This window comes from Anguilla rostrata, chromosome 2 (genome assembly GCF_018555375.3).
Source record: "Anguilla rostrata isolate EN2019 chromosome 2, ASM1855537v3, whole genome shotgun sequence".
Classification (NCBI taxonomy): domain Eukaryota; kingdom Metazoa; phylum Chordata; class Actinopteri; order Anguilliformes; family Anguillidae; genus Anguilla; species Anguilla rostrata.
In genome coordinates, this window is record NC_057934.1 from 62,805,971 (window position 1) to 62,822,860 (window position 16,890).

At 43.8% G+C, this 16,890-nt stretch overlaps 1 protein-coding gene across 1 annotated transcript in view; it reads left to right on the forward strand.

Moving 5' to 3' along the window:
* The window catches only part of LOC135248786 (uncharacterized), a 60,475-nt gene extending 43,888 nt beyond the window's left edge, over positions 1-16,587 (forward strand). Inside the window, exon 2 of the mRNA XM_064323714.1 lies at positions 15,013-16,587. Coding sequence (XP_064179784.1) covers positions 15,027-15,659 — 633 coding nt within the window. The 5' untranslated portion in view covers positions 15,013-15,026 and the 3' untranslated portion in view covers positions 15,660-16,587. The remainder of the gene's footprint in view (positions 1-15,012) is intronic.
* The last annotated feature ends 303 nt before the right edge of the window (positions 16,588-16,890 follow it).

The window sequence follows — 16,890 nt, forward strand, 5'->3', positions numbered from 1 at the left end:
ACCTGTGTGTGCTCTGTGGCAGGCCTGCAGTTATGATTCTGTAAACTTCAGCCATTTTGTTACTAACTCATATTTTGCACTTGTTCTTGAGTTGTCTCGCTCTCTGGGACCATGGCATTACCCTTATTAACTGTGTGGTTCTTCTCCTATTAATGTTGCACTATATGTATTTGATTTTATATTTCATACTGTGAACACTGTTTGATGTGCTGTCCGTACGTATGGTGCTGTTGTCTTTGCTCGTTGGCCTATAGTCAGTTGGCTTTTACTTATGTGGAAGTAATGTGGTAGGGCGGCAGTGTAGTATAATGGGTAAGGAACTGGTCTTGTAACCTAAAGGTCACAGGTTTGATTCCTGGCTAGGACACTGCCATTGTACCCTTGAGCAAGGTACTTAACATTGCTTCAGTATATATCCAGCTGTATTAATGGATGCAATGTAAATGCTATGTAAAAGGTTGTGTAAGTCGCTCTGGAATAAGCGTCTGCAAAATGCCTGTAATGTAATGGTAATGACTCCTGCTTCTCTGTTATGGAGAAAGCTGAACATGGCTGAAACATCTGCTATGACGCTACCTTGAGAACTTTTTTTTGTTCAGTTTACATCGTCTGTAAGAATGGCAGCCTCTGTCTGTGTGCCTTGTCCCGCTGCAAATTGGACAATGTTGCAATTACTGGCTCTTGAGTGAACAAACTCTCCTGAATAGTCTGCCGTCTGCATATTTTTCAACTTTCTCATTCCTATTATAGACTCTCTCTCTCTCTTTTTCTCTCTCTGTCTCTCTCTCTGTCTTTCTCTCTCTCTCTCTCTCTCTCTCTCTCTCTCTCTCTCTCTCTGTATCTATCTCTCCTCTCTCTGTTTCTTTCTCTCTCTGTCTATCAGTCTCTCTCTCTCTGTCTATCTCTCTCTCCTCTCTCTATTTCTCTCTCTCTCTGTCTATCAGTCTCTCTCTCTCCCTCTCTCTCTCTCTCAAGGGGGATGTAGAGTATAACTGCTGGCATGCTGGGTGCTTTTCAACAAGCCTAATTAATCTTTATAGAAAAAAGAAACGCTCATGTGATTAATCAGATCCCGTGTCATTGAGTATGTTATTTTGCAGATTTTTCTTGCAAAACCTCTGCTCAGCACTAGGCAAGATGGCGTAAACACAAGCAGAGCACTGTTTGACCGTTGCATTCACAACCTCCCCAAGGCTTCTTCAGCCTGCCAGAACTTGTGATGGCTCAATCAAGGCTTTCCCTAAGGTCGGACACAAAACACATTCCCCTGACAAGAACAACATAAAACTGTCAATACTAGGCATTTTATCTTTTGAGATGTTTACATTTTTAATAATTTCAGACCCTCCAGTCTTTCTTTCTTGCTGCTTGAATAGGACATCCATTCCTTCAGACAAGGTGTCTGACCCCCCTGGTCCTTGAGACCTGTAGGGTTTGTTGGTTTTTGCTTTTACTCAGCACTTAATCGACCAAATAAAGCAGTTGGCACTCAACTGAGCTCACCTCACCTGCTTACCTGGGTGTGAATTTGTTCCTGATTTTAACGTGAAAACAGAAAGCAGCTGGACACCTGTGACTCTCTGGGACCAGGACTCCAGATCCCAGCATTCTTTGTTGTTACTCACCACTCCCAGAGCCCCCAGCCAATCCACCAGGTGCCGTCGACGGCTTCATTAAGCGTGAAATTTTGTGGTCTGAACGCCTCTCGTCATCCTCCAAGACATCATTTGTACAAAGTATAGTACTTGCTTAATTGAATTAAACTACATGCCATGACAAATTAGCGATTTAATGGTAGCCCATAAAAGGTTTTGTACTGGAGCTCTGTGAGAACAGGTTAGCAGCAGTAATATTTAAGGATGTGTCACAGCTAAGTCCACTTCAGTTCCCCCTTTATGGTTGTAATCCGTATGAGCCCAGTGAGCCCTCCCTTTACACTGTATGCCAGGAATAAAATATTCGATTTAAACTATCTATGGGAAATGAATCTCTGCAGCCTAATTTACACAATACTTTTTTTTTAAATGAAACAGCAAATGAATTGAAAGTTGGTATATAAGAACAGTGGTAACCATGCATGAAACAGGAACAGATTAAGTGGTAATCATTGTGTGGGCAATGTGACCCCTTATGAAAACATTTTTTAAAGTTGAATATACGTCTAAATATAGCTTCTAGGAAACTCAGATTCCCATTGAAATACCCTGTGGTTCCAGTACATGAGAACAGAAGGCATGCTCCTTCATTCGTTTAGCCACTTCCCTTCTTTTCTCGTATATCAGTTCAACAGACAATTTCAAGAACTTCCGCGAGCTCTAAAGATATCTTATGAAAAATTGACCTGCTCCCCACCTGACCGTACCTTGGAAAAAAAATTGGCTCATTTGAAGTGCACTCAGTTGCTTGTTGAGTTGTTGCCGCCACCGTCAGTGTGGGCATGGTGTACTCATGCAGACGAGGCTGGCACATGCTGATGAGGTAGGGACGAGACCCAAGATTGCTCTGGAATTGACTTGGAGCTCATTTAATCCTGAGAGCAACTACATCCAGGACGAAGATCCGTTTTGCATTCTGTTTTAAAGGAAAAAGTTCAACTTTGCCTCTGTCTACAGCGTTCCAGTATCGTAAATACCAAACAAACTTGACTTCTACCATCAGGTTATTTCAAACTGTAGCAAGCGTTGATTATCTTGTCATCCCTGCTTAGCACACCAATGTTGAAATTTGAGACAAGAAAATGAAAAAAGTTGATTTTTTCACCAAATCAAGATGCTGTTCTCTCTGCAAGGCAGTGCCATTATTTTACTGACACAAATGAAATCAGGTTTGTTTCACAAAGTAACATAGGCTTTAGAAAAAATTGTGTGCACATCTGCAGTGTACAGGTTTACACTGAGACGAATGAAGGCGTAATGTCCAAGGGTCAATAGGCGTGGTGATATCATATGGGCTATTATTATTTTTCAAGGAAAGTGACTTTGTCAAAGAGATTCGTTTAAGGGCAATGGGTGTTTCTGTTTGAGAAGAGCTGTGCCAGAGTGTAGACCCAGCTAACACAAAAACACAAAATTTTCTAACATTGTTACTGGAATGTTTTGTCAGAGTTATAGCATCGGTGCTACATAGCAGCGACATTGTGAGGGCATTTTAGCCGTTAGCTGAGGAACGCTTTCCATTTAAACCTTGGAGCCACTACGGCCTGTCAGCTGGCTAAGCACCACCATCCTCAGCCAAGCAACGATAACTGACGAGACACAGTGGTGCATTTCACTGTGTGAAGCCTGTTGGGCTCACCGTGCCGCTGCTTTCACTCACCGATGGCTGATTCGGCGTCACAGTGAGGGGTGTGAAACTGATCCGACGCAAAACTAGAGCCCACTTTCTCTGCCCACTCCTGGCTAGAGGTGGAGGCCCCCCCCCTCCATCTTTAGTGCAAATCTAAAGGGTAGATGACTTGTGAAGGTCCAATCCTAGGTTTATGTCTATAGAAGACTGGTCCTTCACAGTTTTATTCATCACCCAGATTCAATGTTCCCAAGTGCATTTGCAAGTCATGCTTTTACCAGTTTGGTCACAGACAGTAATGCGTCCTCCAAATTGCATGTACTTGCCCGCTGCTTCTTTTCACTCTGCAGCCAGGCAGCCACGGGAGTAGATACTGCACAGCTGGTACAGTTGGTTCAAACTCACCTTATTGGCCAAAACAGTTCTTATTGCTCCATTACATGAAAACCCTGGCAAATGAAAGCCGTCCTCCATAGACTATGAGGAGGCCACTTATGCTTCACCTGTTGGCTGCATGCACTGGTGCGGAAAAGCTTTTATTCCAGACCTAGGGCTGCATGACTGCACAAAGGGCCAGTGCATTTGCTGCAAACACCATGGGAGAGCTGGAGAAGCAGGAAGTAAAATATTTCAGAAGGAGCGGTTTAGGAGAATATCAAAAGCATCTTGTGCGCACAGTGGTTCTCAGACTCCGTTCTGGGGATGTCTGTGTATACTGAGTTTTGTTAGAGCCAGTCTCTCGTTCAATTATGGTTGTTGTACACTGGTGTTTGAGATATTTGCTTAAACCTATTAACACAAAGAAGTTCGTCTTTGAATTCTTCATTATTTGAATTTGAATTCTTCATTCAATGGTTAGGTTTAGTGGCCAGGGGTCCACACTTTCATGAGTTATAAGTCTCAATCTGATTCATCTCAGTCTTTAATTTAATCTGTTTTAAAAAAATAAATAAAATAAAATAAAATATATATATTTTGTATAGTCATTTGCACAATAAGCATAATGTGAATATATCTGACATTTATTGTTCATGCATAGCTTTTTTAGTCGTAATGTGGCTTGAGAGGGTAAATAATCCCTCAAAACGCAAAAAGCTTATAATTAAGAAACATGAACCGCTTTCCAAATTTTAGGATTGCAACTGAGGTTGGAACGAAAACCAACATACACAGGGGTCCCCCAGGACCGCATTAAATAACCACTGTTTCTCCCTCACTTGATTCTCAAGTCAGATGTCTTTTTCTTTATCTTCTTTCAGTTTCATTTGACTGACGATATGACATTTATACTTGATATTTTACCCTCGTATATTATTTTGTTATTGCTCACAGCTTTCTGACCCATGCAGTTTGTTTTTGTGATTCACACTATCAACACTGTCTGTCATTGTGAACAGCACTCAGTGGAGTGCAAGCTTTTTTTAAACAGGGCTGTACTGGCACATGGTGTACGTTTGGCCCTCATTCATGTGCATCTGCAGGTGAACCACATCTGGTGTATGTAGGGGTGTCATTTTTCATCTAGAGAGAATGCATTCAGCTGTGCAGACCTCCACAAAGGCACGTCAATCTTCCCTTGCATGAACGTGCACGGCAAATGCAAACATATTTCAAAAAGTAATCGCAATCCAGTCATTACTTTTTTAGATATGTTTGGCCTGATGGTGGCGCTAGAGGAAAGGTCATGGGGTCAGCAAAATCAATAAGTGTCTTGCTCTTAGTGTAACCCACGTAGAAACTGGTTAGAATTGGTTAGGAATGCACAGGGTTAAATTTCGGGCCCCAATGTGTTGAACTTTTGATACCTAACGGTCATGCTTGTTTTTATGGATTCCTATTGGTTAATTAGTTGTGATCACATATGTTTTTGTTTTTGACCTTTTACGCGATTACCTGGACAGTTTAAGTTTGATACATTGTTTTAAATTGATGTCTGGGTAGGAGGGATTTAAGAGAAAAGAAGTAGGTTAGAGGTGCTTCTTGGTGAAAGTTGGAGCCACGGAGATTTGGGAGAGGGACGGAGAAGTTTGGTGAGACTTTCATGGCAATCTTGCGATGACTTTTCCAGAAATGTCTATCACTGGTCGGACATCATTACATAACCTCATTGGCGGAGGTAAAAATTAGCCCCTTAATTTTATTGAGTGATACAGAAGCAACATATTTGCCATCTGAATTTTGAAACAGGCCTGCATAGTCAACAGACCTGCTCATTTTTGATCAAGCGCTGAATTTAAACTAGTCCATCCAATCCACACCCTGCACTAGATGCCCAATTACCCAGATTCTTAAAATGTGTTTTATGTGGTGATGCAGTTAGGGCCTTGAATTTCTAGCAGCCAGGTTTACAGCTTCACTTGGAATTCATGCTGTGTCTATATGGGCACTCAAATACTGCATTAATTCAGTTCATAAAGAGAGTTTACTGATCAGTTTAATGGGTTTACACTTTATTGCAATAACCGAATGGATTAGGCTAGACAATTATGACAATGGAAGAAACAGCAACAGCTAAAAAGCCATACTCTGTTTAATGTAGCTGTGCACAAATGGGTGCCGTTTAGTTTGTAGAAACCACAAGTTTAGATGACCCATCAATCGACGGCGATGCTGGACCAACAGCCAGATAAAGGAATCATTCTGCGAATAATTTTTAGGATGGCAAAATATTCAGTTTAATGAGGAATAATAATTATGTTATGTCCATTTATTATCAGTGATCGGTTACTTGTTTTTCAGTTTCCGTGCACTCTGAATGAATGAATGAATGAATGGTGATTCAGTGATTCAGAGCAACAGCATCAGATGGGCTTGAGGATTTACATGCGGATGGCTGAAGTCAAGCTGTGTATATCAGGCTATAAAAGAGAGTGGGCATGGATGGCAAATAATTCTAATCCTATTGCGCTCTGCTGAGAAACACAGTTTGGTTTTACGTTTAAACGGTTGAGGTGTGACTAGGGATAAAGTGTGTAGACCAGGGATACTCTAATCTGGCCCTTTAGGCCAGTAGTACTGCTGTTTCACATTCTTCCCCTCTAATCAGGACTGATGTGAATCGGGAGCACCAGGTGAGTTAAATCTCTGTCCGATCAGGGAAATTAATTGATCAATTAACTATCGGGTAGACGAGAAAACCAGCAGCACTGCTGGCCTCCAGGGCCAGATCTGAGCATCCCCTGCTGTAGAAAAACAGATGGGCGTGTGTGAGTCCCTGGGTGCGGGTGCATCAGTGAATCACACAGAACATTACCGCTGCTGGGTTAATGCCCTGCTGCAGAATGAGCTGTCTGTATCCTCCAACTCTCGGCTCTCGCACAAAAACCTGCACACTACCCGGAGCATCGCTAGACCTGATTCTGTTTTTTTTTTTTTTTTTTTTTTTCCCCCGGCAGTTATCATTCTGGTATTAATGCCCCTGACCTTCAGTCCCAGAGGTGCTGTTGATTTTTTCCTAATACCAGTCGGACAGATTGCGGTGAGAGCAGTCGCACATCATTTTAATCCCCGCTCTCGGGGACCTCCGGTGACATCATTCATTAACGGCACCCATTTGCATGCGTGCACAGTGGGGGAGTGAGGGGGAGGTGGAGGGGTAGGGGGGTACATGGAGAGAGAGAGAGAGAGAGAGAGAGTGGGGGGGGGGGGGGGGCAGACCAGAGGGTGATGCTGGAATTGGGCTGATCATTACCATGTTTTTGTCTCTGTGGTGGCAAAAAAAAAAAGAAACGCACTTTCATCACAATTATGTAGTGAGTGCTGTAAGCACTGTAGTTCAATTTCATGAGACAATTCCTGTCTTATCTATTTGATATATACTTTCATAATACTGATTATTAAATGTGAGTAACGTGATTTAAAGTGCATCCAGTTAAAATCTGAAAGTGAAAACTCATCCCTGTTTTACCATTCTATACGCTCTTTGTGGTCGCCAGAGCGGGTGTGCTATGCTAATGCGTCTGAATGTGTATTCATGTAGATCGCAACGCAGCTCCTTGTAAGTCTAATTCTTTCTGCATCCAGCCATTAAAAAGGAAATGACAGCCACTTCACCGTGCAATTACCTGAAACCAAACTGTGATGTGTGCAACAGACTAATAATGGTGTGAATGTGTGTGAAAGCTGTTGCAACAGCTCTGTACGTGAGAGAAGCGCAGTTCCTCTGTGTGTGTGTGTGTGTGTGTGTGTGTGTGTGTGTGTGTGTGTTTGTGGGGAGGGGAGGAGAGGCGGGGGGGCACTGCAATTGTGAAGGAGCGGTTCATTAAATATGATTATACATGCAATCACTGGAATGAACATTCACGTTGGGTTCATAGAGGGACTCGTTAACTTACATTACTTGTTTGTTTCTGATCAAATATGTACGGATAAATGTTCTCACTCAGGCGTGTCTGCTACTCATGAAATTAATATTTTCCTAAATGACCTGCTGTAACTTTTGCAGGAGGCCACATTCAAAAGATGGAAGACATAATTTACAATGGACAGGTATCCAGAGAAATTATGATATTGGTGTTGGTGACATCAGGCATGATTATGAATTCAGACATGGCACAGCCAGTTGAATATACCCAAATATGTGCACTATATGACCAAAAGTATCTGGACGCACCTTGGTCTGGAGCTGTTCTTCATGGTTTGGGCTAGGCCCCTTAGTTCCAGTGAAGACAAATATTAATGCTACTGCATGCTATCACATTCTAGATGATCCTGTGCTTCCTCAACAGTTTGGGGAAGGCCATCTCCTGCTTAAGCATGACAGTGCCACCGGGAACACAGTGAGGTCCATTTAGAAATGGTTTTGTCAAGAACAGTGTGGAAGAAAGTGACTGGCCTGCAGAGAGCTGTGACCTCAACCCCATCCGACACCTTTGGGATCAATTGGAAAGCCAACTGCAAGCCAGGCCTAATTGCCCAATCAGTGCCCCAACCTCACTAATACTCTTGAATTGGCTGAATGGAAGCAAATCCCTGCTGAAATGCCCTAACATCTAATATAAAGTGGAGCACCGAGCAACTGGGAGCACATTGCACTGGACAGACGCTCCTGGAAGAAATCCGTTGCAGGAAGGAGCTGCACGTCATGAAATGGAACTCCGCCGTGCCACAGAGGCAAAGCGACCGCACCGCAAGGAGAGAGAGAAAAAGGCTCAACCACCACCAACCACCACCACCCTCCCCTGCCCACGCTGCACCAAAGTATGTGGATCGCGGATCGGCCTCCACAGCCATCTGAAGACCCACAAGTAGACGACCCAACGGAGAGGACAGCCATACTCGCCTCAAGTGACCACCGATGATGATGAATCCCATCATTTTGGATGGGATGTTGGATGTCAGGTGTCCACATACTTTTGGCCATATAGTGTACGTTGAACAGCAAACAGATGCCAGTGAATTGAAGTGAAGAAAATGAATATTAATCTGAAAACAATTTTTATAATTCAAAAAATTCACACGGGAATCATTGTGCATTCATTGTGATGGAAACTGATGGCTGATTGCAGAAGACATTTGTCTACAACTGAATAATACATTTCGAAGTTTTGTTTATAAATTGCATGATTCAGTTGTTCCTTCAAGGATGTCAGGCATTAGAATTATTTCCAGCTGTTTTTTTCATGCAGATTCTTGGAGTGACTTAATGCTCCGACAGAAATCATTTAGCTTGTCTTTATCATAACCTAGGCTCCAGAGGTGTGTGGTTTCTGTGATGTGTCGCTTTGCATACACGGGCTGCGGTACTGAATACAGTTGGGTGATTAAGTTATCATCTCCGGCCGGCTTTGGGTCGAGGGACACCACACATTAATTAATGACGTATATAATGTGCTTGAGGCAGAGGTGACCTTTTGGAATGGTGGCAAATCTGAATTCCCAGATGAATTCTGCTGAAACTGCCGAAGCATCATTACGATGTTGCAGGTCAACCCTTAGAGGAAAATCAATGCGGCGGGTTTCCTAACTGAGGCTCATCTACAGTATAAAAACTGAGCAGGTCATTCCCACCATTTCTTAAGAAACTCCTAGGAAACATGGATTGTGCCATGTGCTTGTGTGTGTGTGTCTGTGCATGTGCTTGCATCCGTGTTTGTGTGTTTTGCGTGTATGTATGTGTGTGTGTGTGTGTGTGTGTGTGTGTGAGCATGTGTGTGTGCGTGTGTGTGTATGCATGTGTGTGTGCATGTGCACACGTGTGTGTGTGTGTGTGTATGCCTGCGTGCATTTATGTGTGTGTACAGTGCATGTGTGTGTGTGTGTGTGTGAGTGTACAGTGCGTATGTGTGTGTGTATGGGTTCCGTACGATCCGTGTGTGTGCGTGTGTGTGTGTGTGTGTGTGTGTTTGTGTGTGTGCACGTGGGTTTATATGAGCACAGGCATTCATACGTGGGTATATGTGCTTCATGTGTGTCTTTGTGTGTATTTGTTCATGTAAGTGCATGCACATTGCTGTGTGATATATGATTATATGCATTCTTGTGTGTGTGTGCATGGATGTGTGCATGTTGTGTGTGTGTCTGTGTGTCATGGTCAATCTGAAAGCATATGCATAAATACTCTCAATATTACAGCAAGCACATATAACTTGCATTTTCTTGAAGTGATGCCTGAGGTGTGAATAGGAAGTATGAGTCATGCTCTGTATTTTCATTTATACTCAAAAATTTGAAACTGGGAAAGAACGAGTGGTGGAGCCCATTGGGCAGCTCTGACTCTTAACTGCTATATAAATCTGATATACTAGGATTTATGTAGTGGTTTCCTGTATCAGATTTATCCAGTATATCAGATTTATAACCACTGTAAATATCCAATATACTGGATTCCCTGCCACAATCTGTACTATGTTCCCATCTCTGTATATCTATATTCCTCTCTGTTTTCCTGTGAATAAAGTGTAAAAATGCATAAGAATGATGAACTCCCTCAACTGAAGAATGAACTTTAAACAATAGATAAATTTCAATGAGGAAAACTGAGAGAGGTCGGTCTAAACTCCATTTATGGATTGACTGGCAGCTACGAAATGAGAAAAATGTCTTAATTGTCAAGTTAAGATATTAAACAGGAAGCAGTGAATGCTTGAAGGAATTTAATTTGCACGTCAGCTACGGTGAAATATGATCTGAGAAAACAGATAATGGAAGTTGAGGGTTTAATGATCTATAAGAATGAAAGGAGAAATACTGTGTACAGAGTAAGTTTAGTAATAGGCCAGTAAATTGTGGACCTTTACAGTTTTTCTTTAATCACGGAGGGGAGAAAAATAGGTCAGAATTTCCTAGACAGCTTCTCACTCAGATTTTCATCGCGTGTGAAATGTGCGTCGTGGTACCCGTGTACTTAGTACGCGGTGTTGTTAACTCTCCTGTTGAAAGTGATGGAGGGCGTGTCAGATCTGCGTTCTCCTCGCGCACACACAGGCCCGTGGCAGGTGATAGGACAGGAGCGGTACCGTTCCCCCCCGAGGCTCAGTCGCCATCTGGATCTTTAATAGCGCGGCTGTTACCCCCTTTAGGCCCTTTCATCCGAAAAACAAAAACAAACAGCGGTTTCCATTGCCCGCCCCCGCCCCGAGTGGAACTGCGCAGTGAATAGGGCTCATTCACCGTTCTAAATTTGTCCGCTATTCCATATTAAACGCGCGCAACACCGCGGGGCGGAATTACGTCAAACAGTATAGCGTGCTGATTTACGGGCCTGGATCTTGTCCGCCTCCTTGCAGTTTGTGACTGGGAAGGGGGGGGGGGGGGGTGGTGTGTATGACTGCATATCGTGTTCTGATGCTAGGACATGGGCAGAGTTCTGATGGATCTTATTTGGATTTTAGCATTTTGTATGCGTGCGTGTGTGAGTGTCTGTGTGCGTGCGTGAGTGTGTGCATGCGTATATGTGTGTGTGTAGAAAAAGAAGGAAGAAGTCCTTAAATAACCACAGTTACAGTATCAGGGGAGGTGGGCATTAAAAGGCACTCAGATGCATTCAGTTCCTGTGGAGGATTACAAGGTGCTTTTATACCATTTACATTTCCCTCTCTCTTTCTTTCTCTATCCCTCACTCTCTCTCTCTCCCTCTCTCTCTTTCTCTCTCTCTCTCGATCACAGAGTATCTCCGGGTTCCCTCTGTTTCACCATTAAGAGGTTGTCTCGGAACACTCGAAAGTACTTAAGCTCTCTCCCTGGGCGCACAGCTCATCTCTTGACTGCAGGGTCCTCTCTCGTGGAACGACAGTACTCTCTATTTGTGTGGCCAGAGTTGAAAGGGGATGAATCAGGTCCTTGTGATCAATGGTGCTAAGGGATTGTTTTACTTACAGGAGCATTTTAAGTAGAAAATTACTGCACATCTTGTTAAATATACGTTTCCTCTTGTTCCTAGGTTAGCAAGTTATTAACATAAATTATTTATGAAAATGAAGACGTCCATAGGTTACCCCTGTAAATTCACTAGTTGTTATTAGCAGCTAGGTTTCTGCAGGTTCAAAATGGCTGTCATGGTATGTGAGGTGGGCACATCCACAAACTTGAAGAGAAAGCAGACAGAAATATCTTAGTGTTTCATCACCCACTCCCCCCCCCCCCCCCCCCACATACACACACACACATAGAGGCACGCATACACACACACACAAACACGCACACCCACCACACACACTCACTCACGTGCACACAAAGTCAAGCATACACACACACATGCACATACACACACACACACACATACGTGCACACACACCACATACTCGCACTCACATGCACACACACACACACACTTATACACACACACACACACACACACACACATAAGATTGCATCACTACTTCCAGGATGTTTTATTAGGATCTGACTCATTCCTCTGACTCTGACCTGACCTCAGCCTTGTAAGTTAGAAGTATAATAAGCTGCGCACACTTTTTAGGTGTGATTCATTCTGTCTTCAAGCAGTGCGAATTTGCAGGGAGAAGCTCCCATACTTTTCAAATTAAGTTGTAAAGTCTTGTCAGATATTATTCATGCCACATGTTGCTTCTGTTAAGTTATATACAGTTGAAGTTATACAGTTAGTTTATTAGATATGTGTGTCTGTGAATAACATCAGTACTATATACAACGTGTTCAATACATATTCATCCTTCCTTTTCATCCCATTGCACTGTAAAAGGTTTATCTGAATGAGCTTTGCACATTTGTATTTTGGAATTTTGGCCTATTCCTTCACACAAATTTGCTCCACCTCTGCCAAGTCATATGGAGAGCATCGTTAGACAACAGTTTTTAAGCCAGGACAATGCATAATCAATAACAGAATATTGCATCGCCTCTCATTTAGCCATAGTGGCAATCCTAATGGAACAGAAATGCCAGGATTTAGCCTGGCTCTGTCACTGGCGTGCCGACACAGAATCTGATCACTGTCATTGGCAGTGGCATGAGGCAGCAGGCACGCTGCTGAAGTTCAGGCAGCTCTCAGATTTTAATGAGAACGAATGGAGAGGATATAGCAGGTTTGTTTCGCTACCAGAATTACACTTCTGTGGATAGGCTCGAAGTGCGACTTGGAATGCTTCAAATGAAAAGAGACAAGTCCAGCCGGTTGCTTTCCTAGATAATGTCGTTCTTTGATAATGTACTGTAACCAATGTGTGTCGTCCTGGGGGAAGCTGCCTCGAGAAACAGTTGTGAGAATGTCCAAACGTGTCATAGGGTATGAGTCTGTGGGACTGTATCTGTGTACATTTTAGCACTCTTCTTTTTTCAGTGGTAACACAGCTGTCAGAATGTGAACTTGCTATTTCACTATACCACAGATATTCTACGAAATCAAAGGGCTTCTTTACCCATTCATATCTACATAGTAACTACCAAAACCCAACCTGAGCCCTCCGGGCCACCACATCTCATTAAGCAACTGCTTCCTAGGCTCCTCTCTCAGTCTAGAATGCGTCTTTTTTGATGAATCTAAAATCCCATCCCATAACGTATCTCTGTCACACAACTTTCACCAGCTGCCGCTCGCTTCTCGTGTCAGTCTCTCTAGATGAGGGTGATTCCCCGCCATGCCGTCGAGGCTGTGCCTTTTTCCTGCTTTAATCGATTCCCCGGCTCCACACACTCCCACACACGTTTTTTTTTTTTTCTGGACAAACTTGAATCACCAAACAATCCATCACCTCCTAGCCGCACATTCTAAACCAGTCAGTTTTCATTTCTGACCCTTGCACTGGTAGAGTGAGTCATTGCCATAATCAGATTCAGAATCTCTCTCCATCGACAGTATTGTCAGATGTGGGTGAGAACCTCTGTTGTGGACTTACGTAGTGCAATGGTTAAGGAGCTGGGATTGTAACCCAAAGGATTCCCAGACAGGGTGTTGCCATTATATCCTTGAGCAGGGCACATAATTGCTTCTGTATTTATCCAGCTCTATAAGTGGATTTAATGTAAAAAAAAAAAATTCTAGAATAATTGTCTGCTAAGTGCCAGTGATGTCCCACTTTTTTCCTGGTAACGAAAAATCGGATGTGTCCTTAATGTAGATTCCAGTATTTTACTCATGCATTAATTCTGATCTGCAATCTAATAGGCTATATCTTTCACTGATCATTTCTGGGCATAATATTTATGGTAATATGATGCGAGGCAATGTATGCTCATGTGTCATTGCTTGCTACCTCTCGAATGCTATGATATGTCATTCTGGTATATAATCAATGTGTGCTGTGTAGCTTTTCAGCTGTTCAAAAGATGTATCAAAACAAGACAGAAAGATCAATGTGTGCTATTCTTTTCAGGAAATTACTTTTCATGAAAATAAAAACAGTGTCACAAAAATAACAAGTGTGTTCTCACTGTGTCACCTTTATCAATTTTTGAAGCGTAATAGAAACTGAAAGCTTTATTTTCCTTGTTGGCAGAATCGTGTCCTAGTGTCTCTCAAATGGCATTAAAGGTTTAGATGGAGAACCACAGGAGAACCGCATTTATTTCTAACTTTCTTTCTTTATTAATTTGTTTCTGTGCTTGGCATTGACTTGCTGCGGGTGCGAACAGGAGAGAATGCAATCTCTTTTAAGTGATGACAGATTCTGTGCGTCAACTATATACAAGACTCCCTGCAAACTTTCAAATGTGAGTCCGGAAAATGAGAGACAACTTTCAATGTTAAGAACATGGAGCAGCCATCTGCGTGGACAAATAGTGCGAGACGGGCTGTTTTTGAAGCAAACTCGGGTCTAAAATTACATTCAGCGGGAAAATGCGTGTCAAGCAAACTACCTACGGTGAACAAATAGAAGTGAGAGAGAACAATGGAAAGCACACAGAGGGCTGGTAAATGTGTTGAGGAGCTGAAAGGAAGAGAGCTGTGTGGGAGGCAGATCCAGAGGAGTAAATGATAACAGTTGCTTCAGATAGCACCATCGCTAGCCATTCATGTCAGAATGAGGCCCGCTTGCCTACTGATACTCGTTTCTTTTTTTGTGAAGTGTTCACTCAGTGTATTCTTCTGAATGTGTTTATCATCTACATTCTAGGTGGAAAATACCCAATAAATACAGATCATGCTGAGCTCAGACAGTAGGCTCTACTCATTTTCTGAGACGGTTACCAAACAACGTTGGGCCAAAAGCGAGTGTTGGGCCGGGTATTTTTCCAGTGTGAATGCGACGTGTGGACTGCAAAGGCCAGCAGCTCTCCATAAGCCTTTTCTGTCGATTTTCCCCCTCCCAGATTTCTGTGTTGCCATGACGAGCGAGGAGTGTCCCGGAGGGCTGGCCATGGCTCACGTCGGGGCGGGGCTATGCGAGGACTACGGCCCCGCCCAGGGGGAAGAGGCCATCGAGGAGGCGGGGCCTACCGATGACGTCAGCAGCGACCTGAGTAACCTGGTGGTGCCCTTCCCTGAGCTGGCCCCCATCGTCTTCTTCTGCCTCAAACAGACCACCTACCCCCGGAACTGGTGCATCCGCATGGTTTCCAGCCCATATCCTTTACCCGTGAGAAAACCAGGCCAGCTCTGTCAGTGTGAGTACATCAGCATGGTGTGCAGCTCCTATCCTTTACCTGTGAGAAAGGTAGGCCAGCTCTGTCAGTGTGAGTACATCTGCATCGTGTCCAGCTCCTATCCTTTACCCGTGAGAAAGGTAGGCCAGCTCTGTCAGTGTGAGTACATCTGCATGGTGTCCAGCTCCTATCCTTTACCTGTGAGAAAGGTAGGCCAGCTCTGTCAGTGTGAGTACATCAGCATGGTGTGCAGCTCCTATCCTTTACCTGTGAGAAAGGTAGGCCAGCTCTGTCAGTGTGAGTACATCTGCATGGTGTCCAGCACCTATCCTTTACCTGTGAGAAAAGCAGGCCAGCTCTGTCAGTGTGAGTAAATCTGCATGGTGTGCAGCTCCTATCCTTTACCTGTGAGAAAAGTAGGCCAGCTCTGTCGGTGTGAGTACGTCTACATTGTCTCTATTCCAAACTGTGTAGCACGGAAAAAGCAGATGAGATCTGTGAATTTGTGTGCACACACTGTATGAGGTGTGCAGCTGGTATCTTACACCCCTGAGAAAAGTGGATAGTATGTGTGAGTAAATCTGCGTGGTTTCTAGATTATAACCTTTACTTCTGAGAAAAAAAAGACAGCCTATTTCATGTGAGTAAATCTGCATGATCACAAGACCATAACCTTTACATCTGAGAAAAAAAGACCAGCTCAGTTCATTTGAGTACATCTGCATGGTCACCAGACCATAACCGCTTCCCCTGAGAGGCGCCTAGCAGCTCTGTGTGTGTTAGCACATCTGCATGTTTCCTTTTAGCCCTGAACCAAACAGAGCAGATCTGTGTGCTTGAGTCCACCCAGCCCACAACACTGGCCCTTCCCACCTATGAATTCACAACAGCAATGTAGATCCCTGCAGGTTATAATACAGCTTCTGTCTGGGTCAAAGATAATTTGTTCTGCGTGAAATATTGTTTGGCTTCCAGCGCTGGTCAAATAGCTGTGGAACCTTTCTGTTTGAGTTCCATCTCTGCAGCGGTGCTCATTCTCTCAGTTTACCTCTACACTTTATAGCGTATTGTGGTTTTGGCTAGCGCTTTTTACGACCGCGACTGGCAGACAGTTCCGATGGAGCGATGGGAGAGTGTGAAGTGGGGATGGATCCATCTGCCGTGCTTTCCACACGCACTCCAGGAGTTGACGAGGAGCTGAAATTTCAATCTCACACCATCAGCCCGAGCGCTCGCTCACTCTCTGCAGCTGCCCCACCGCTCACGCTCTGCCCGTGCTCCAGTCTTACACCCCCCCCCCACCGTGTCCCATCCACCACATGACAGGAGTGTTTCATTACGATTTGAATCAGGTGCTGGTCATTCATCTCCCACCGGGGAACAAAAGCCCTAATTGCGGCCTCTCCTCCAGGGTGCTTTTCTGTAGTGTTCGGGAGAGCAGCGCTGTGGCCTGGATGGAGACCTTGTTCGTGGATGTGTGTGTGTGTGTGTGTGTGTGTGTGTGTGTTACCAGGTTACCAAAGGTTACCAAATATAGGCCTGTTGACAAGGAAAATCTACAGCACATTTTAGCATCCCCTCGCAGTCTCAAAGTGCTGTCTACAA